This window comes from Cryptomeria japonica, chromosome 7, assembly GCF_030272615.1.
Source record: "Cryptomeria japonica chromosome 7, Sugi_1.0, whole genome shotgun sequence".
Taxonomy (NCBI): Eukaryota; Viridiplantae; Streptophyta; class Pinopsida; order Cupressales; family Cupressaceae; genus Cryptomeria; species Cryptomeria japonica.
In genome coordinates, this window is record NC_081411.1 from 835,065,667 (window position 1) to 835,083,780 (window position 18,114).

An 18,114-nucleotide genomic window follows, 5' to 3' on the forward strand; every position below is an offset into this window, starting at 1 on the left:
TCAGGTCAGAGTAGGCCAGGAATGTTGGTTTTCTTGTCAGTCTTTTCCTCCAGGTCAGAGCCGATTAAGCAGAGTCAGTGGCCAAGGGGAGATTCAGGAGGCGATTTCTGAAATTAATGAGCAAATTCACTTGATGATGATTAAAGAGGTCTTGAAAAGTTATATCCAAGGCAAGGAAAGGAGTTTTGAGGTATAAAATGAGCTAAAACCAAGAATTTTGCTCCTGACCCTTCCAAAGGGTCCAGGGCGAAATTCGTATCCCTCTGCTTTGCTCCTTGTCTTGACCAAGTTTGAAACCTCTAGTGCATCGTATGGAGGACTGGGGTGTATATTTGCCTTAGGAAGAAAGTTTGAAACAATCAAATGATGGAAGTTAGCCTGGAAGAGGAAAATCGCTCCTGACCCTTCCAAAGGGTCCAAAGCGAAATCCTCATTTGACCCTCAATTTTGGTCTAAGGCATTGAAAAGGAAGATTTTTGAGCCAAGTGGATTGCAAGAGGGCATAAGGGTGATGAGGTGAAGTTGATCAAGTCTGGAATGAAAAGGAATGGAATTGAGTGTGAAATCAACCTAAACCAAGAATTTCGCTCCTGACCCTTCCAAAGGGTCCAGAGCGAAATTCCAAGAAGACACCTTTTTTCTCCTGGTTTGCTCAAGAACACTTGTTCCTTAGGCATGTGGTGAAGGTTTTTGATACGTTCTTGCCTAAGAGGTGATTAAAAGCATTAAAAGATGAGGATTTTGACCTAAGGCATGTATTTCGCTCCTGACCCTTCCAAAGGGTCCAGAGCGAAATCCACCTTTTCTCCACTTTGCTCTTTGATATAACCAAGATTGTTGACTTTTAAGGCATAGTTGAGAAGGTTTTGATGCATGTTTGCCTTGGAGAAGAGGTTTTAGACTTTGAGATGATGAAAGCTAGCCTAGAAGGAGAATTTCGCTCCTGACCCTTCCAAAGGGTCCAGAGCGAAATCCTCCATTTAGCCTTCTTTTGGCCTTAAAGACCTAGTTTGACCTTGCCTGGAGCCAGTTGGATGGTGGATCGTCTTGATTGCGATAGGAGGAAGTTGAATTGATCAAGTTTGAAGGAGAATGAGATGAACCTAGGTGAGAAACTAGCCAAGAGTAGGGATTTCGCTCCTGACCCTTCCAAAGGGTCCAGAGTGAAATTCTTGAAAACACTCATTTTCCCCTTAGACAAGATCAGGACCTTGGTGGAGATGCAAGAAGAATGGTCTATGTTTGCCTCCCAAAAAGGATTGGAGTTGGAAGAATCAAGAATCAAGCTCAAAACATGATTTTCGCTCCTGACCCTTCCAAGGGGTCCAGAGCGAAAATCTACCTGGACCTCATTTTCTTCCTTGTTTGATCAAATTTTTAATATCCAAGGCATGTTGGAAGGAAGAATGGACATGTTTTTTGCCTTTAGGAATGTTTGAAAGCGATGAAATGTGAAGATTTTGTCCTAGAAAAGGAAATTCGCTCCTGACCCTTCCAAAGGGTCCAGAGCGAAATTCCACTAAACCACCTTTTTTTCCAAATTTCATGCCAAGCCTAGTGTAGACTAAGGTGAATTGAGATGGGAGAGGTCCCTAGGGATAACTTTAAGTTGCTAATAAATCATTGAATTTGAGGGAATTGAGCTAAACCAAGATTTTCGCTCCTGACCCTTCCAAAGGGTCCAGAGCGAAATTTCTAAAATCATCTATTTTCCTTACAAGCCAAGTCAAACTTTGGGTTTTTATAGCTTGGATGGGTGTGAAGAAGTGTTTTCTTGCCTTTTGGACTGGATTTAGGTTGAAAGGATGGAGAAAGAAGCCTAAAACAAGTTTTTCGCTCCTGACCCTTCCAAAGGGTCCAGAGCGAAAAACCCTAAAACCATTTTTTTCTCCAAAATTTGTGTGAAGTCAGGCCTAGGTCTAGGTGAGAAAAGCTCTTTGGATTGCCCTTGAATGATTTTTGATCACCAAAAGTGCAAATTTTGAGCTAAAACATGAATTTCGCTCCTAACCCTTCCAAAAGGTCTAGAGCGAAATTTTGGATAGGTCCTGTCCCTGGCTAGGTTTTTGAGCGAATTTTCCTTTTTAAGCCTTTTGAGGATCAAGCACATGTTGCCAAGTTGAGCAATGAATTCAAATGAGGGAGTTTAGAGGAAATAAAGTGAAAGGAATGGACTTGAGTCAGGATAAACAAGCAAAAGGTGAATTTCGCTCCTGACCCTTCCAAAGGGTCCAGAGCGAAATTCTTCAAATCCACTATTTCCTCCTTGCGTCAAGTCAGGATTTTGATCCCTAGGGCATGGTTGAGATTGGAATGATGTTATTTAGCCTTGCAAGATGAGTTGAAGTGAAGGAGATGGAAAATTAATCCTAAGACTTGAATTTCGCTCCTGACCCTTCCAAAGGGTCCAGAGCAAAATTCATAAAATGTCATGTCTCCTCCAAGATTGTGTTGAGCCAAGTCAGTGATCAAGCCTTAGAGATTGCCTTAAAAGAGATTGTGAATGAAAAAGGGTGAATTTTGACCTAAAAGATGAATTTCGCTCCCGACCCTTCCAAAGGGTCCAGAGCGAAATTCTCATAATCACCTAATTTACCCTTGGTGGAAGCTAAAAAATTGAATCCCTAGGCTTTGTTGAACTAAAGCTAAACATATGCTCACCTTTAAGAGGAATTTGGAGTGAAAAAATGAGGCAATTGAGACCTAATCAAGAAAATCGCTCCTGACCCTTCCAAAGGGTCTAGGGCGAAATCCTTGGAGATGCCTATTTTTCACCTTGCTTGGGCTAGGCAAAGACATGATGACAAGAGCTTGAAGGGGTGAAAATCCAAGGTCATGAAGGTGTCGATAAATGGAGTAAATGTAACTAAGTGAGATAGTCAAGCAAGCCTCCTTGGGGTGATTGAAATCTCTCTCATACCATGGACATTCTAGTGTCTATGAAAAACATCTTCTAGATTTACCTTTTCTTTTTAATAATCCACATGCGAATCTCTTCGAGGCACTTTTTTCTATTTCAAATCACTCACTAAACCTTATCCTTGATTAATAAAGCAAATATGCCTTGATTAAGCAATTGTTAAAATTGACAAAATCGACTTTTAGGCTTTGAAATTAACTTAAAATCAAAAAATCCACACTTTGGCGCTCAAAACATTTTATTTTTGCTTTATTACCAAGTCGGGCAGCTTGTAAAAGGTTTTGTTTTATTTTATTCACACATTTATCAAGTCGGCCTAGTGGTAAAATGGTGGGAGCGCCCTATAAAGGAAAGGTGTGTTTTGAATTTTCTAAATCACTCATTCATTTTCTCCTATGCGAATTTGGAAGAGCAGAACTAAAGGTGCAAATTCCAGCAGACTTGGGCGAATTTTTTGATTAAAGAAAATTGGTTAAGGCAGATTGAAGGCTGATTGAGAGTTAAGTCATCAAAGGGGAGGACCTGAAATTCAGATCAAAGACCTCTTATCCAGCAAATTTCCATTTTTCTTTATCCTTTTTCAAGGTTGATAGCTAAAAATCAAGGAGGAGGTATGTACAATCAGATATTTGAAGGCATATTGAAGATTAGATTTAATTTTCTATAGCAATCCTTTGTAAGGTTAAGTCTTGCATAATTTTATTTAATTCATAAGTAATATCAATTTGAAAATTCATAATTCTAAGGGTTTATCACATTATTTTCAAATTGTAATCTATTTATTTCCTTGAAAGGTCTCAAATCTCCTATCTTGAGATATTATGCTCAAACCTAACTTAAGCCTTTTGTGTAGGTATCAAATGACGACCCCCAAGGCCAGTGGATCCACTACTCGACAGGCTCTCATCAAAGAAGATCAGAAGAACGATGACTTGGAGACCAGGATCGTGTCCAAGTGGAGCAATATCGGAGACACCAATCTAGGAAACTTCAATGTGAAGAAGTTTCGAGAAGCGCCCTACATCGGCAAACTGTCACCTATTGCTAGGAGGATAATTGAGAGTGGCATCATCAAGGCCGCAGGGTTTCCTCCTGCAGTCAAATGTCACGAATTGATGATTGAATGTGCCTGACACTATGATTCACATTCAAGGACGATCATAGCCAAAGATGGAACTGTCTTAGCCTATCTCTCAGAAGAAGCTATAAGTGAAGCTTTTCATCTCCCGGAGCCCAGAGATATGATCTACAAGAGCTTGGAAGGGGCTAGGTCTATCTACGAGGATGATCCTGATACCTGTCTGAACTTCATCAACAAGAATTGGTTACTCAAGAGTAGGCCTCGCTTGAACAAGATACCTAATACACCACACAGAATTGATTTCCAGGAAGAATTCAGGGATTTGATAACCATGCTCAATCGAGTCACTGGTGCCTCTCAAGCCGCCTTCTTTGACAAGTGGATGTTCTTCTTTATTCAAGTGATCATCCAAGGAAAAGGGATGCTCAATTGGGCTAGAATCATTAGCAACAACCTAGACGTGCAGCTGAGGAGGCTATCCCCTACTAAGTCCTTCCACATGAGTTCATATGTTATATATTCCTTAGTCAGAAGTTTTGAGTATGCAGGGCTACCACATAGAGGAGTTGTTGGGAGAAGACCCGAAGAGATAAGAGCATGTGATTCTTATGTTCAACTGCATCATCCGCCAAGGAATGACTACAAGCTAATCAATGACACCTTCATGATGTATATCACCAGGACATTGTAAGGAGGGATTCACCATTTGACTGTCTACTGAGGCACAAGAACTCGTGAAGAAGCATGGTGCATGGTTCATTCAGTTTCCAAAATTCACCTACATCAGGGTCCATGGGTGTCCTTCACCTCCCTATATGTTGCCAAGGTATCCTATAGACAGAATAATATTACTTGAGGTGACTAGACAGTTGGCAGCTTATGCTAGAGCATCAAGACATAAGCACAGAAATGGAATCCCTGTACCCATTCTACTAGGGAATTCAATTGAAGTGTGTCCTAATTCTCAAGCCGCGGAGGATGCAGAGGAGTTATCTCTATATTCATTCACATCCTTTGCCTCAAGGGAGAATTTTGACCCTCATGGTCACATGGAAGAAACAGTTGGGAAGAAATACAAACATGAGTTTCAAGTAGAAGACTTCTGGATGAATATTCAGGATGATATAGAAGTGAAAAGAAAGATGCATTCTAGATTACCCTTGGATCTCATCAGGAAATGTAAGGTTTATAGAGTAGCCGATCAAGCCCAGGACAGTGGTAGATATTTCCAATCATCCTATGAGAAGGAAGATAAAGAAGTGAAGATAGATTGGAATGAGCCAGAAGTTTCGGACCTAAGAGCATTAATGGCTCCTGTATTGAATTGCACTCGCAGATGGGTGGACGCACAACATCAAAAATTGAAAGAACAGAATGTAGCCATGACATTCACCCTGGAAACAAGAACAGAAGAAGGAGAAGCAAGTGTGAGTGAGAATACTTCTCATTCCAAGGGATCAAAGAGAAAAAGACCTGAGAAGAAAGAACCTTCCAAGAAGAAACAAAAGGTGAATCTTGATCGTCCACCGAGTACATCTTCTAGGCATGAAAAGGAAATAAGTCAAGGAGAAAATCAAAGACAGATAGTTTATGAAATTGATGAGTCTATGGAATCCATGGTGCAGAATGATAAACAAGGTAAAGGACAAACACCACAACATTCATCGAGTCAATCTCTCCAGGTTGCTGCTAATGAACAACAAGAAGAAAAGAATGATGATGAAGCAACATCTCCTTTCAGAGAAGATAGACCTCTACCAAAAGAAATACAAGTGAGGGAAAGAAAGTCTTCTATTCCAGATTGGCTAAAGGAAAGGCTGACAAGGTTAGTTGTGGTTGAAGAAGAAGAACAAGTGTTCGACTTGGAAAGTCTCATAGGAAGTTCCCATTAAGAGATCGAAAAGAAGGCTACAAAGATGTCAAAGGTAGTTAGAGATGATACGGGATCCAAGAAGATACAAGTGGCTACACCAGTGGTGGACAAGTATGAAGATGAGATTCTAGCAGAGAAATATGATCTAGAGACATTTGATCTTGGTCCGCTTACCTCCGAGCAAGCCATGGAAGAAGCAACTGATTCAGTGAGAGCATTTAATGACAAACTCAAGGAAGAAATGGAAAAGAATAAGAAGCTAGAAAGGGAGGTTAGTGCTTGGAGGAATTACTTTAGTCACCTTAGTCAACCATTGAGGCGACAGGATCCAACAATATCACCTTTGCATGCACTTCCTCCCGAATCAATTAATGAGGTAGAAAAGATGAAGAACTTAGCTCAACTCATGAGTTCTTGGATTGATGAATCTTACAAGGTAGCCATTGAATTTGCAACAAGAATGATGAAGACAGTCCATCGGGCTATCCAGGTCCTTGAGATCATTCATAATCGATTGATAATTGTGGATGCATTCACTCACACTAAAGACGTTGTCATCCCGGTCTTGCAAGTGATAAGGAGGACGCCGAGACAAATTTTAGCACAAGAGAAGATAATGGATGGAGAAGCCCATAGCCTTCTGCAGTGGTCAACTTTGCTCCAGATGAAGGAAGTTCTTTTCGAAGACATCAATACCAGATGCAGCCGAGTTGAAGACACCATCCACCCTATTCAAGACAAGGTGTTTGATGTATTGTGTACGATCCTTGACAGAAGGATTGAGATTGAGACAGATGTGGATGTCCAAGAGTTGGAAGATAGGATCAAGATCATTTTTTGCAAGGAGGAGAACATGGTCACAGAGGAGCAGCAAGGTCAGATGTATGCTATTATGTCCCTGATCGAGAAAACAAAAGAGCTAGAACCTGGATGGGAGACGACCCTTCTCACAGCTTTTGATCAAGTTCTCCACTTGGAAAAACAGATGAAGAATCTTCATGAGATTCCCATTGCTGAGATTGAGGGATTACGTCCAGGTTCATTGAATATGCCAGAAAAGAACATAGAAAAGGGAACAAAATCCTAGATGAAAAGTTGTTATGAGATGATGTGGCAACTTTATTCCCATTGGGCTATGTTTCCTCGTTATTTGTGCCAATTCTTATTGGCTATGGATTGCTAATGTTTATCTAAATGGGGACTTTTTTGTAACAAACCCTAATTAGGGTTTAGGTGTCAAAATCTCAGCCGTTGATCTTCTTTTGATCCAGGCCATTAATTGCATTTGAGGGTGCTATATAAGCCCGCACTCATTTCATTTTAAAGAGTTAGAGAGTTAGAATCAGCAAAGAGAAAAAAATTTAATATTGTCAGTAGCAGAGAAATAAGTAGAGAAAGTTGAACAATTGTTGTTTTATTTGGCTATGAGATCAATGAAATATTGAAGTTATGGTGTTTTATTGCAATCCTTGTGGCTATTTTCATGGTTGTTTCTCTTCTTGAATCACTCTTAGTAGAGATAGCATTTAAGTTTATAAGATTGAAGGACGAATGTTGTGTTTGATCTTTGGTAAAACTCATAATCCAAACCACTAGCTCCTTACTGATTGTAAGTACGCCCTGTGTGGTCAACTGGAGACATTAAGATTGTTTGAGAGTTCAATCATTGTTGGAGGTATTGATATGTATCTTACTGATAGTAGCTATCCCATTGATGACTTGAAAATCATTGAATCCCCCTAGAAGATCGCACCAATTCCAGCGGAGTTGTAATCTTTTGGCAATACTGAAATTGGTAGAGTTTTACCTGGACCAGTCCTCATTGAGTCATTCTTAGGATTAGTTTAGTCTCATCCCCTTAAAACCGTTATCTTTTGCCCTTTTTTGAAATATCAGTTAGTATTAGGAGAATCCAGTTCCCCATCGAAAAGTAGTGGCACGAACAAGCTTTCTTTGAAAGTACGTAAGGCCCCTTGTAAAACAGCAAACACAACGACCACTGGTGCTTATCCACGAGTAGAGATCCTACATAACAGAACCTTGAAGTTCCTCCGATTGATCCTTCTGCGATATCTTCAGCATTTGGGAACTTTACTCAAGAGAGGATAAGATACCTCAGGGTATTTTATTCTGTGTTTGGTCGTGTACAAAAAACACATCAACACCCTTCCAAAGGGTCCAGAGCGAAAACCCTAAAATCCATCTTATCCTCCAAATTTTGTGCCAAGTCAGGCCTAGACCAAGGTGAGAAAAGCCCTTCGGATTGCCTTTGAATGATTTTTGACCACCAAAAGTGTAAATTTTGAGCTAAGACTTGAATTTCGCTCCTGACCCTTCCAAAGGGTCCAAAGCGAAATTTTGGATAGGTCTTGTCCCTGGCTAGGATTTTGAGCGTATTTTCCTTTTCAAGCCTTTTAGGGATCAAGCAAATGTTGCCAGGTTGAGAAATGGATTCAAATGAGGGAGTCTAGAGGAAACAAAGTGAAAAGAATGGAGTTGAGTAAGGGTAAACAAGAAAAACATGAATTTCGCTCCTGACCCTTTCAAAGGGTCCAGAGCGAAATTCTTCAAACTACCTATTTCCTCCTTGTGTGAAGTCAGGTCTTTGATTCCTAGGGTGTGATTGAGGTTGGAATGATGTTATCTAGCCTTGCAAGATGAGTTGAAGTGAAGGAGATGAAGAATCAAGCCTAAGACTTGAATTTCGCTCCTGACCCTTCCAAAGGGTCCAGAGCGAAATTCACAAAATATCATGTTTCCTCCAAGATTGTGTTGAGCCAAGACAGTGATCAAGGTGGATTGGGCTTAGAGATGGCCACAAGTATGCCTTAAAGGGGATTGTGAATGAAAAAAGTGTGAATTTTGACCTAAGACTTGAATTTCGCTCCTGACCCTTCCAAAGGGTCCAGAGAGAAATTCTCATGATCACCTAATTCACCCATGGTGGAAGCCAAAAAATTGAATCCCTAGGCTTTGTTGAACTAAAACTAGCATATGCCCACCATTAAGAGAAATTTGGAGTAAAGGAGTGAGGTAATTGAGACCTAATTATGGAAACTGCTCCTGGCCCTTCCAAAGGGTCCAGGGCGAAATCCTTGGAAATGCCTATTTTTCACCTTGTTTAAGCTAGGCAAAGACAAGTTGCAAGGACATGATGACAAGAGCATGAAGTAATGAAAATCAAGTTTGTGAGGGTATTGATAGATGGAGTAAATGTACCTAGGTGAGATATTCAAGCCAGCCTCCTTGGGGTGATTTAAGCCTTTCTCATGTCTTGAACATTCTAGTGAATATGAAGAAAATATGCCTTCATCAAATTTTGAAGAAACTTTAACATATTCTAGGTTTACCTTGTCTCTTCAAATAATCCACAAGCGAATTTCTTCAAGGCACATTTTTTCTTATTTCAAATCGCTCATTAAGCCTTATCTTTGATAAATAAAGCAAATATGCCTTGGTTAAACAATTGTTAAAATTGGCAAAAATGACCTTTGGGCTTTGAAATTAACTTGAAATCAAAAAATTCATACTTTGGCGCTCAAATATTTTTTTTTTGTGCTTTATTTGCTAAGTCGGCCAGCTTGTAAGGAATTTTTATTTTATTTTATTTGCACATTTATACAAGTCGGCCTATTAGTAAAATGATGAAAGCGCCCTATAAAGGAAAGGTGTATTTTGAAATCTTCATTCATTCTTTCATTCATTTTTCTAAGTGAATTTCAGGAGCAGAATTAGGGGTGCGAATTTCAGCAGGTTTAGGCGAATTTCTTGATTGAAGAAGACTGGTTGAAGGCTGATTGAAGGCTAAATCATCAAGGGAAGAACTTGAAATTCAGATCAAAGACCTTTCGTCCAGCAAATCTTCATTTTTCTTTATCCATTTTTTTCAATTTGATAGCTAGAAATCAAGGAGAAGGTATGTACAATCAGATTTTTGAGAGCATATTGAAGATTTGATTCAAATTTTTATATTAGTCCTTTGTGAGGTTAAGTCTTCAATAATCTGATTTGATTCATAAGGAATATCAATTTGAAAATTCATAATTTTAAGGACTTATCACTCTATTTTCAAATTGTAATCTAATCATTTCTTTAAAAGGTCTCAAATCTCCTATCTTGAGGTATTATACTCAAACCTAACTCAAGCCTCTTTTGTAGGTATCAAATGACGACCCCCAAGGCCAGTGGATCCACTACTTGACAGGCTCTCATCAAAGAAGATCAAAAGAACGATGATTTGGAGACCAGGATCGTGTCCAAATGGAGCAATATCGGAGACACCAATTTAGGAAACTTCAATATGAAGAAGTTTTGAGAAGCACCCTACATCAGCAAGCCGTCACCCGTATCCAAGAAGATAATTGAGAGTGGCATCATCAAGGCCGCAGGTTTTCCTCCTGCAGTCAAATGTCACGAGTTGATGATTGAATGTGCCCGACACTATGATTCACATTCAAGGACGATCGTAGCCGAGGATGGAAGTGTCCTAGCTTATCTTTCAAAAGAAGCTATAAGTGAAGCTTTTCATCTCCCGGAGCCGAGAGATATGATCTACAAGAGCTTGGAAGGAGCTAGGTCTATCTACGAAGATGATCCTGATACCTGTTTGAACTTCATCAACAAGAGTTGGTTGCTCAAGAGTAGGCCTCGCTTGAACAAGATACCTAATACGCCACACAAAATTGATTTCCAAGAAGAATTCAGGGACTTGATAACCATGCTCAATCGGGTTATTGGTGCCTCTCAGGCCTTCTTCTTCGGCAAGTGGATGTTCTTCTTTATTCAAGTGATCGTCCAAGGAAAATGAATGTTCAATTGGGCTAGAATCATTAGCAATAACCTAGACGTCTAGTTGAGGAGGCTAGTCCCTACCAAGTCATTCCACATGAGTTCATATGTTATATATTCCATAGAGGAGTTGTTGGGAGAGGGACATGAGAGATAAGAGCATGTGATTCTTATGTTCAATTACATCATCCACCTAAGAATTGCTACAAATTAGTCAATGACACCTTCACGATGTATATCCCCAGGACATTGCAAGGAGGGATTCACCACCGACTGTCTCCGGAGGCACAAGAGCTCGTGAAGAAGCATGGTGCATGGTTCATTCAGTTTCCAAAATTCACCTACATCAGGGTCCATGGGTGCCCTTCACCTCCTTATATGTTGCCAAGATATCCTACGGACAGAATAATATTACTTGAGGTGACTAGACAGTTGGCAGCTTATGCTAAGGCATCAAGACATAAGCATGGAAATGGTATCCCCGTACCCATTCTACTGGGAAATTCAATTTAAGTATGTCCTAATTCTCAAGCCGCAGAGGATGCAAAAAAGGAATTATCTTTGTATTCATTCACATCCTTTGCCTCAAGAGAGAATTTCGATCCTCATGGTCATATGGAAGAGACAGTTGGGAAGAAGTACGAACATGAGTTTCAGGTGGACTTTTGGATGAATGTCTAGGATGATGTAGAGGTGAAAAGAAAGATTCATTCTTGATTACCCTTGGATCTTATCCGGAAATGTAAGGTTTATAGAGTAGCTGATCAAGCCCAGGACAATGATAGATATCTCCAATCGTCCTATGAGAAGGAAGATGAAGAAACGAAGATAGACTGGAATGAGCCAGAAGTTGCAGACCTAAGAGCATTGATGGATCGTGTTTTAAATTGCACTCGCAGATGGGTGGACGTACAACATCAAAAATTGAAGGAGCAGAATGTAGCCATGACATTCACCCTAGAAACAAGAACAAAAGAAGGAGAAGCGAGTGTGAGTGAGAATACTTCTCATTCCAAGGGATCGAAAAGAAAGGAAGGACCTAAGAAGAGAGAACCTTCCAAGAAGAAACAAAAAGTGAATCCTGGTCGTCCACCGAGTACGTCTTCTAGGCATGAAAAAGAAATAAGTCAAGGAGAAGATCAAAGACAGATAGTGTATGAAATTGATGAGTCTATGGAATCCATGGTGCATAATGATAAACAAGGTAAAGGACAAACACCTCAGCATTTATCAAGTCAATCTCTCCAGGTTGGTGCTAATGAACAACAAGAAGAAAGGAATGATGATGAAGCAACATCTCCTTTCAGAGAAGATAGACCTCTACCTAAGGAAATACAGGTAAGGAAAAGAAAGTCTTCCATTCCAGATTGGCGAAAAGAAAGACTGACAAGGGTAGTTGTGGTTGAAGAGGAAGAACAAGTATTCGACTTGGAAAGTCTCATAGGAAATTCCCATGAAGAGATCAAAAAGAAGAAGGCTACAAAGATGTCAAAAGTAATTAGAGATGATGCAGGATCCAGAAAGGTATAGGTAGCCACACCAGTGGTGGACAAGGATGCGATTATGGCAAAGGAATATGATCTAGAGACGTTTGATCTTAGTCCACTTACCTCTGAGCAGGCCATGGAAGAAGCAACTGATTCAGTGAGAGCACTTAATGACAAACTCAAAGAAGAAATGGAAAAAAATAAGAAGCTAGAAAGGGAGGTTAGTGCTTGGAGGAATTATTTTAGCTACCTTAATCAACCATTAAGGCGAGAGGATCCAGCAGTATCACCTTTGCATGCACTTCCTCCCGAATCAACAAATGAGACCGAAAGGATGAAGAACTTAGCCCAACTCATGAGTTCTTGGATTGATGAATCTTACAAGGTAGCCATTGAATTTGTAACAAGAATGATGAAGACAGTCCATCGGGCTATCCAGGTCCTTGAGATCATTCATAATCGATTGATAACTGTGGATGCATTCACTCACACTAGAGACGTTGTCATCCCGGTCTTGCAAGTAATAAGAACACCAAGACAAATTTTAGTACAAGAGAAGATAATGAATGGAGGAACCCATAGCCTTCTGCAATGGTCAACTTTGCTCTAGATGAAGGAAGTTCTTTTCGAAGACATCAATGCCAGATGCAGCCGAGTTGAAGGCACTATCCATCCTATTCAAGACAAAGTGTTTGATGTATTCTGTACAATCCTTGACAGAAGGATAGAGATCGAGACAGATGTAGATGCCCAAGAATTGGAAGACAGGATCAAGATTATTTTTTGCAAAGAAGAGAGCATGGTCACAAAAAAACAACGAGATCAGATGTATGCTACTATGTTCCTGATCGAGAAAACAAAAGAGCTAGAGCCTGGATGGGAGACGACCCTTCTCGCAGCCTTTGATCAAGTCCTTCACTTGGAAGAACGAATGAGGAACCTTCATGAGATTCCCATTGCTGAGATTGAGAGGATTACATCTAGATTCATTGAATATGCCAGAAAAGAGCATAGAAAAGGGAACAAAATTCTAGATGAAAAGTTGTTATGAAATGATGTGGCAACTTTATCCCCATTGGGCTATGTTTCCTCGTTATTTGTGCCATTTTCTATTGGCTATGGATTGATAATGTTTATCTAAATGGGGTCTTTTTTGTAACAAACCTTAATGAAGGTTTAGGTGTCAAAATCTCAGCCGTTGATCTTCGTTTGATCCAGGCGGTTCATTGTATTTGAGAGTGCTATATAAGCCCTCACTCATTTCATTTTAAAGAGTTAGAGAGTTAGAGTCAGAGAAAAGAGAAATAAGATTAAGATTGTTAGCAACAGAGAAATAAGTAGTGAAGAGAGAAAGTTGAACAATTGTTGTTTTATTTTGGCTATGAGATCAATGAAATATTGAAGTTATGGTGTTTTATTGCAATCCTTGTGGCTATTTTCATGGTTGTTTATCTTCTTGAATCACTCTTAGTAGAGATAGTATTTAAGTTTTAAGATTGAAGGACGAATGTTGTGCTTGATCTTTGGTAAGACTCATAGTCCAAACCACTAGCTCCTTACTGATTGTAAGTAAGCCTTGTGTGGTCAACTGGAGACATTGAGATTGTTTAAAGAATTCGATCATTATTGGAGATATTGATATGTATTGTTGTGACAGTATCTATCCCATTGATGATTAGAAAATCATTAAATCCCCTTAGAAGATCGCACCAATTACAATAGAGTTGTAATCTTTTGGCAGTACTGAAATTGGTAGAGTTTTATCAAGACCAGTCCTCGTTGAGTCATTCTTAGGATTAGTTTAGTCTCATCTCCTTAAAACCATTATCTTTTGCCCTTTTTTGAAACATCAGTTAGTATTAGGAGAATTCAGTTCCTCATTGAAAAGTAGTTGCAAGAACAATCTTTCCCAGAAAGTACGTAAGGCCCCTTGTAAAACAGCAAACACAATGACCACTGGTGCTTATCCATGAGTAGAGAACCTACATAACAAAACCTTGGAGTTTCTCCGATTGATCCTTCTGCGATATCTTCAGCATTCGGGAACTTTATTCAAGAGAGGATAAGATACCTTTGGATATTTTATTCTGTGTTTGGTCGTGTACAAAAGACACATCAACAGTATGCTAATTAGTAGTTTCTAGTGTGAAAATCTCATGATTTATTTTTCTATTTGATTGGTTTTAACTGGTTTGAAATCCAAGCAGGGGTTCTTTTAATCTGCCTCTGCAAGCATGTTCTTGGACAGGGTTTTTGTAACTTTTATTACTGTTAACATTTAAACATTTTCATTAACAAAAAAAAAAATGACCATACTTGTCATGAAAGATGCCACCCCACAAATTCTTCACTGCCTATGCAATGGAAATGGAAATTTATAATATGAGATTAATAAGTAAAAGTAAATGTGCCTTTTCAGACAGACTTTCTATTTGTGTCTGTGTGTCTATATGTTTTGGGCTGCGGCTTTTTTGGCATCTCAAGGTACAAGTGTATATTAAATTTGACCATAGTGAAGTATTGTTTTGGTGTCAGTAGAATTTTTTTAATTTGCTTGTTGTTTATGGTAAGACCATAGGTTGTTACTACTTTTTTTGCTCTCCACTTCTTAAAACTAATCTGAATATACTGTTACAAACAACACAGCCCCCTCACCAGATGATGCATTCCATGGAACTCAAATAATATTCATTTGGCTCACTAGGTTAATGACATTGTTTGTGTATATGAAGATATCTTTAATATGCAATTTTTGCAGGTGAGCGGACAAGGCATGCTTTTATTGGAATTGGTTTCCGAGAGAGACCTGAAGCATATGATTTTCAAGCTGCACTCTATGACCATATCAAGTATCCTTTGTGTTTACTCCACATTTCTAAGGCTCATCTCCATTACAGACTTTAACTGATTAGAAAACATGGAGAAGATAAGATCATATGAAGTATGTTGTAACTGCGGGAATTCTGTCATTAATCTTGTTAATAACCATTCCTGACCTTGATTAAGTGATCTTCCCTACTGTCTTTTGGTGTTTTGAAAAAGCCTGAATAAATTGGGCCTTTTTGTAATCCTCCTATATGTCTTAGCGCAGCAGTTTTGCTAAGTTATTTTTTCTGTCCTAAACATTCCACAACTTATTTGAAGGATTGTTTTATTGCTTTTAATTTCTTTGCTTGATGACGGTGAAGAGATTTAGGAAGTTATGTCAAGATGATATTTTTTTCCATCTGTAATGATTACATGTTTTGTTTGCATGATTCTTTCAAAGCTTTTTTAGTTCAAAAAATTGGTAAGAATTTGATAAATTGTTGTGTACTTAAGAGAAAACAGATATTTGGATAAAAAACAGGCTGCAGAGGAAATGGAGCAGCAATATCAAACAAAAGAATCTATCGACTACAGTCTTAAAGAGGGCCAGACACTAAAACTACAGTTGAAAAATGTAATGCTTGATTACCTTTCATTGTATTGTGCATGTTCCATGCTGATTCATCCTGGCAGTCAATCACTCTTTTGTGTGGTAACATACATCTAGAGAAGAATATCTTAAATTATGTCTTTTAACAACAATTTGCTTACTGTGACCATATTATAACTTGTTCAAGCTTATCAATCGTTGCAGCCACAAAAAGGAACTGGAACCAGGAAGTCTGCCTTTTTTGAGCAAGAGCTGGACAAAATTTCATTGCATGAGAGTGGAGACAAGTGTCGTCCATTACCGTGTTTAGTACCACCACCTCCTCCACCAGCACCATCATCACCTTCTGCCACCTGTTATGGATCAGAGAAAAAGTTGATGCCTTCACCATCAGCCACCATGCATACTAAATCAACAAAATCTTCAACTATTGATGAAGGGGAAAATGAAGGGCTTAGCAAAAAAAATGATGGAGAACAAGACAGTTTTGATGATGACTTTGGAGATTTCCAAACAGCGGGTTAAATCATATCATGTTGGAACAGAAATAAATATGTTCTGATTGATGACCCACTCAGGGCCATGCTTGGTTTCAAAGACATCAATTATGATGCTGTATGAACATAGGGCTTATTTGAGGTTATTGCCAGTATGATCTATTGATGTTGAAGTTATATAAATTCTGAATGGGAAAGGAGGAACTAAAATTGGTGCTCACATCTCTAAAACTTATTCAGATAATGGATTCTTTTTTCTGCTTATTTGACCATATAAACAGCAGCGTGGTGACAGGTTGGTCCATGTAGATAGAAAATATATACCCTCCGGTACTTCTGCCCAGGTGTCAACACAGATGGACACTTGTTTGGTTATTTCATGTTAAAAAAGTTATTTTAGGTAATTTGTCTCAGGATTGACGTTGAAAATAAATGAAAAAAAGTATAGTTTCTTATCTTACGGGCTTTGTTTATTATTCTCTATATTTTGTACTTGAATTTCATAATAGATGGTTGGTGATTTTTAATTTGATCCTATCAATATTTTATGCCTCTGATGTTTGCTACAGCTGAATGAACATCAGGATTGTTTGTTGGCCTTCAATTAAAGTTTTGATTAGATAAACATGGGAAAGGGCCCGGACCCATTACAAAGCAGCCAACTAAAGTTGCCATATACTATGTAGTTTGATTTGTAATTGAAGTTGCCATTTAGTTAACTAACGAAAATTGTACATAATGCATTCAAGATTGTTTTTATATCAAGAATTCTTTGTACTTTGTAGAGTGCATGGACTCTGGACAATCACTACTGATGCACCATATGAAACTTACCACCTTCCTTTTTCCACTATGGAAAGCTTGCGATTGGAACATAAGTTTGCATAACATATTGTTCGATTTACTTGTTAGTGTTTCTTGGTTGGTTTATGTAGGCAGTAGAGGAGGAAAAGTGTGAGACTATCGGAAACTTTGAGATCGCTTCCATTGTGCTGATATTGACTTATCCAATTTCTATATAATATCTAATATTCCTAAAACATTGCTTCTGTAGAAAACTTGTTTTGATTACTCCAATTAGTGATTTTTAGACTACCACATAGATTGCTTCCCTCTTGTTGAGATCGATTTGTCCAAGTTGTATATTATATTTAATATTCCTAAAGCATTGCTTCTGTAGAAAACTTCTTAACAGTTCATTTGATGATCGTGTTACCTACTTCGAGGCTTCCAATTGGATAGTAAATGCCTTTTATGAGCCATTTTATACATTATATTTGATAAAATGTTTAGCCTCTCTCCCCTGATAACTGTCATTTTGAGATTTCACTCTTTTTTGAATTGTCATTAGGGGGTCAGGCCTGGGGCCAAGGGGCAAAGGTTTAGGCAAGCCATGAGCCATCGAGACTCATAAATACACAAAGATATCATGTATGTGTGCTGTAGACATTGAAATTATGCAACTTTAACATTTGGTGAACAACTTGTAAATTAAAGCACCGAGATATTTACAGTGTAGTGTGTTATATTCAAATTTGTATATGTTTTTAAATGTTTGAATGTTGTACACCCTTTGCTGTGTTACCTGGTTTATCAAGTATATGTATACGGGTTACTTATTACATTTCAGAAGAAGCAATCTGATTATTAGAATTATGGCCAAATTACTTGAGCGGACACAAAAAAGTGTAATTATAAGCTGACTAAGAATGCAACAAATTTGAATGACATGAATTACTAGACTGCCACCTAATTGTATAAAAAGTGTGATGCAAAAAGGCCCACGATTATAGGGTATGAAAATCATCTAAATTTCATCCTTTCTCCTCGTTATAGAAATCAATTAATGATAATTGCAAAATGTTGTGTTTTCGAAAGAACGATGATCAGAGGGAAAATGACTATATTGTAGCGCTGTTCTTGCTTGCCTAAAAGGAAGGATTAGAAAGGAACCAAGAGGGAGGTTAACATTACATAGTAAACAGTGAAGGCAACGAGACCTTGGAGTAAGCCTCATCCTAATTCTTGGTATTTTTAATTTATGCCAAGG

At 38.6% G+C, this 18,114-nt stretch overlaps 1 protein-coding gene across 1 annotated transcript in view; it reads left to right on the plus strand.

The window, feature by feature from the left end:
• Positions 1-16,519, plus strand: part of LOC131074282 (uncharacterized protein At1g03900) — an 81,899-nt gene extending 65,380 nt beyond the window's left edge. The window contains exons 7-9 of the mRNA XM_058010868.2: positions 14,908-14,998; positions 15,480-15,591; positions 15,772-16,519. Of these exons, the coding sequence (XP_057866851.1) occupies positions 14,908-14,998; positions 15,480-15,591; positions 15,772-16,092 (524 nt within the window). The 3' untranslated portion in view covers positions 16,093-16,519. The remainder of the gene's footprint in view (positions 1-14,907; positions 14,999-15,479; positions 15,592-15,771) is intronic.
• Positions 16,520-18,114: the final 1,595 nt, after the last annotated feature.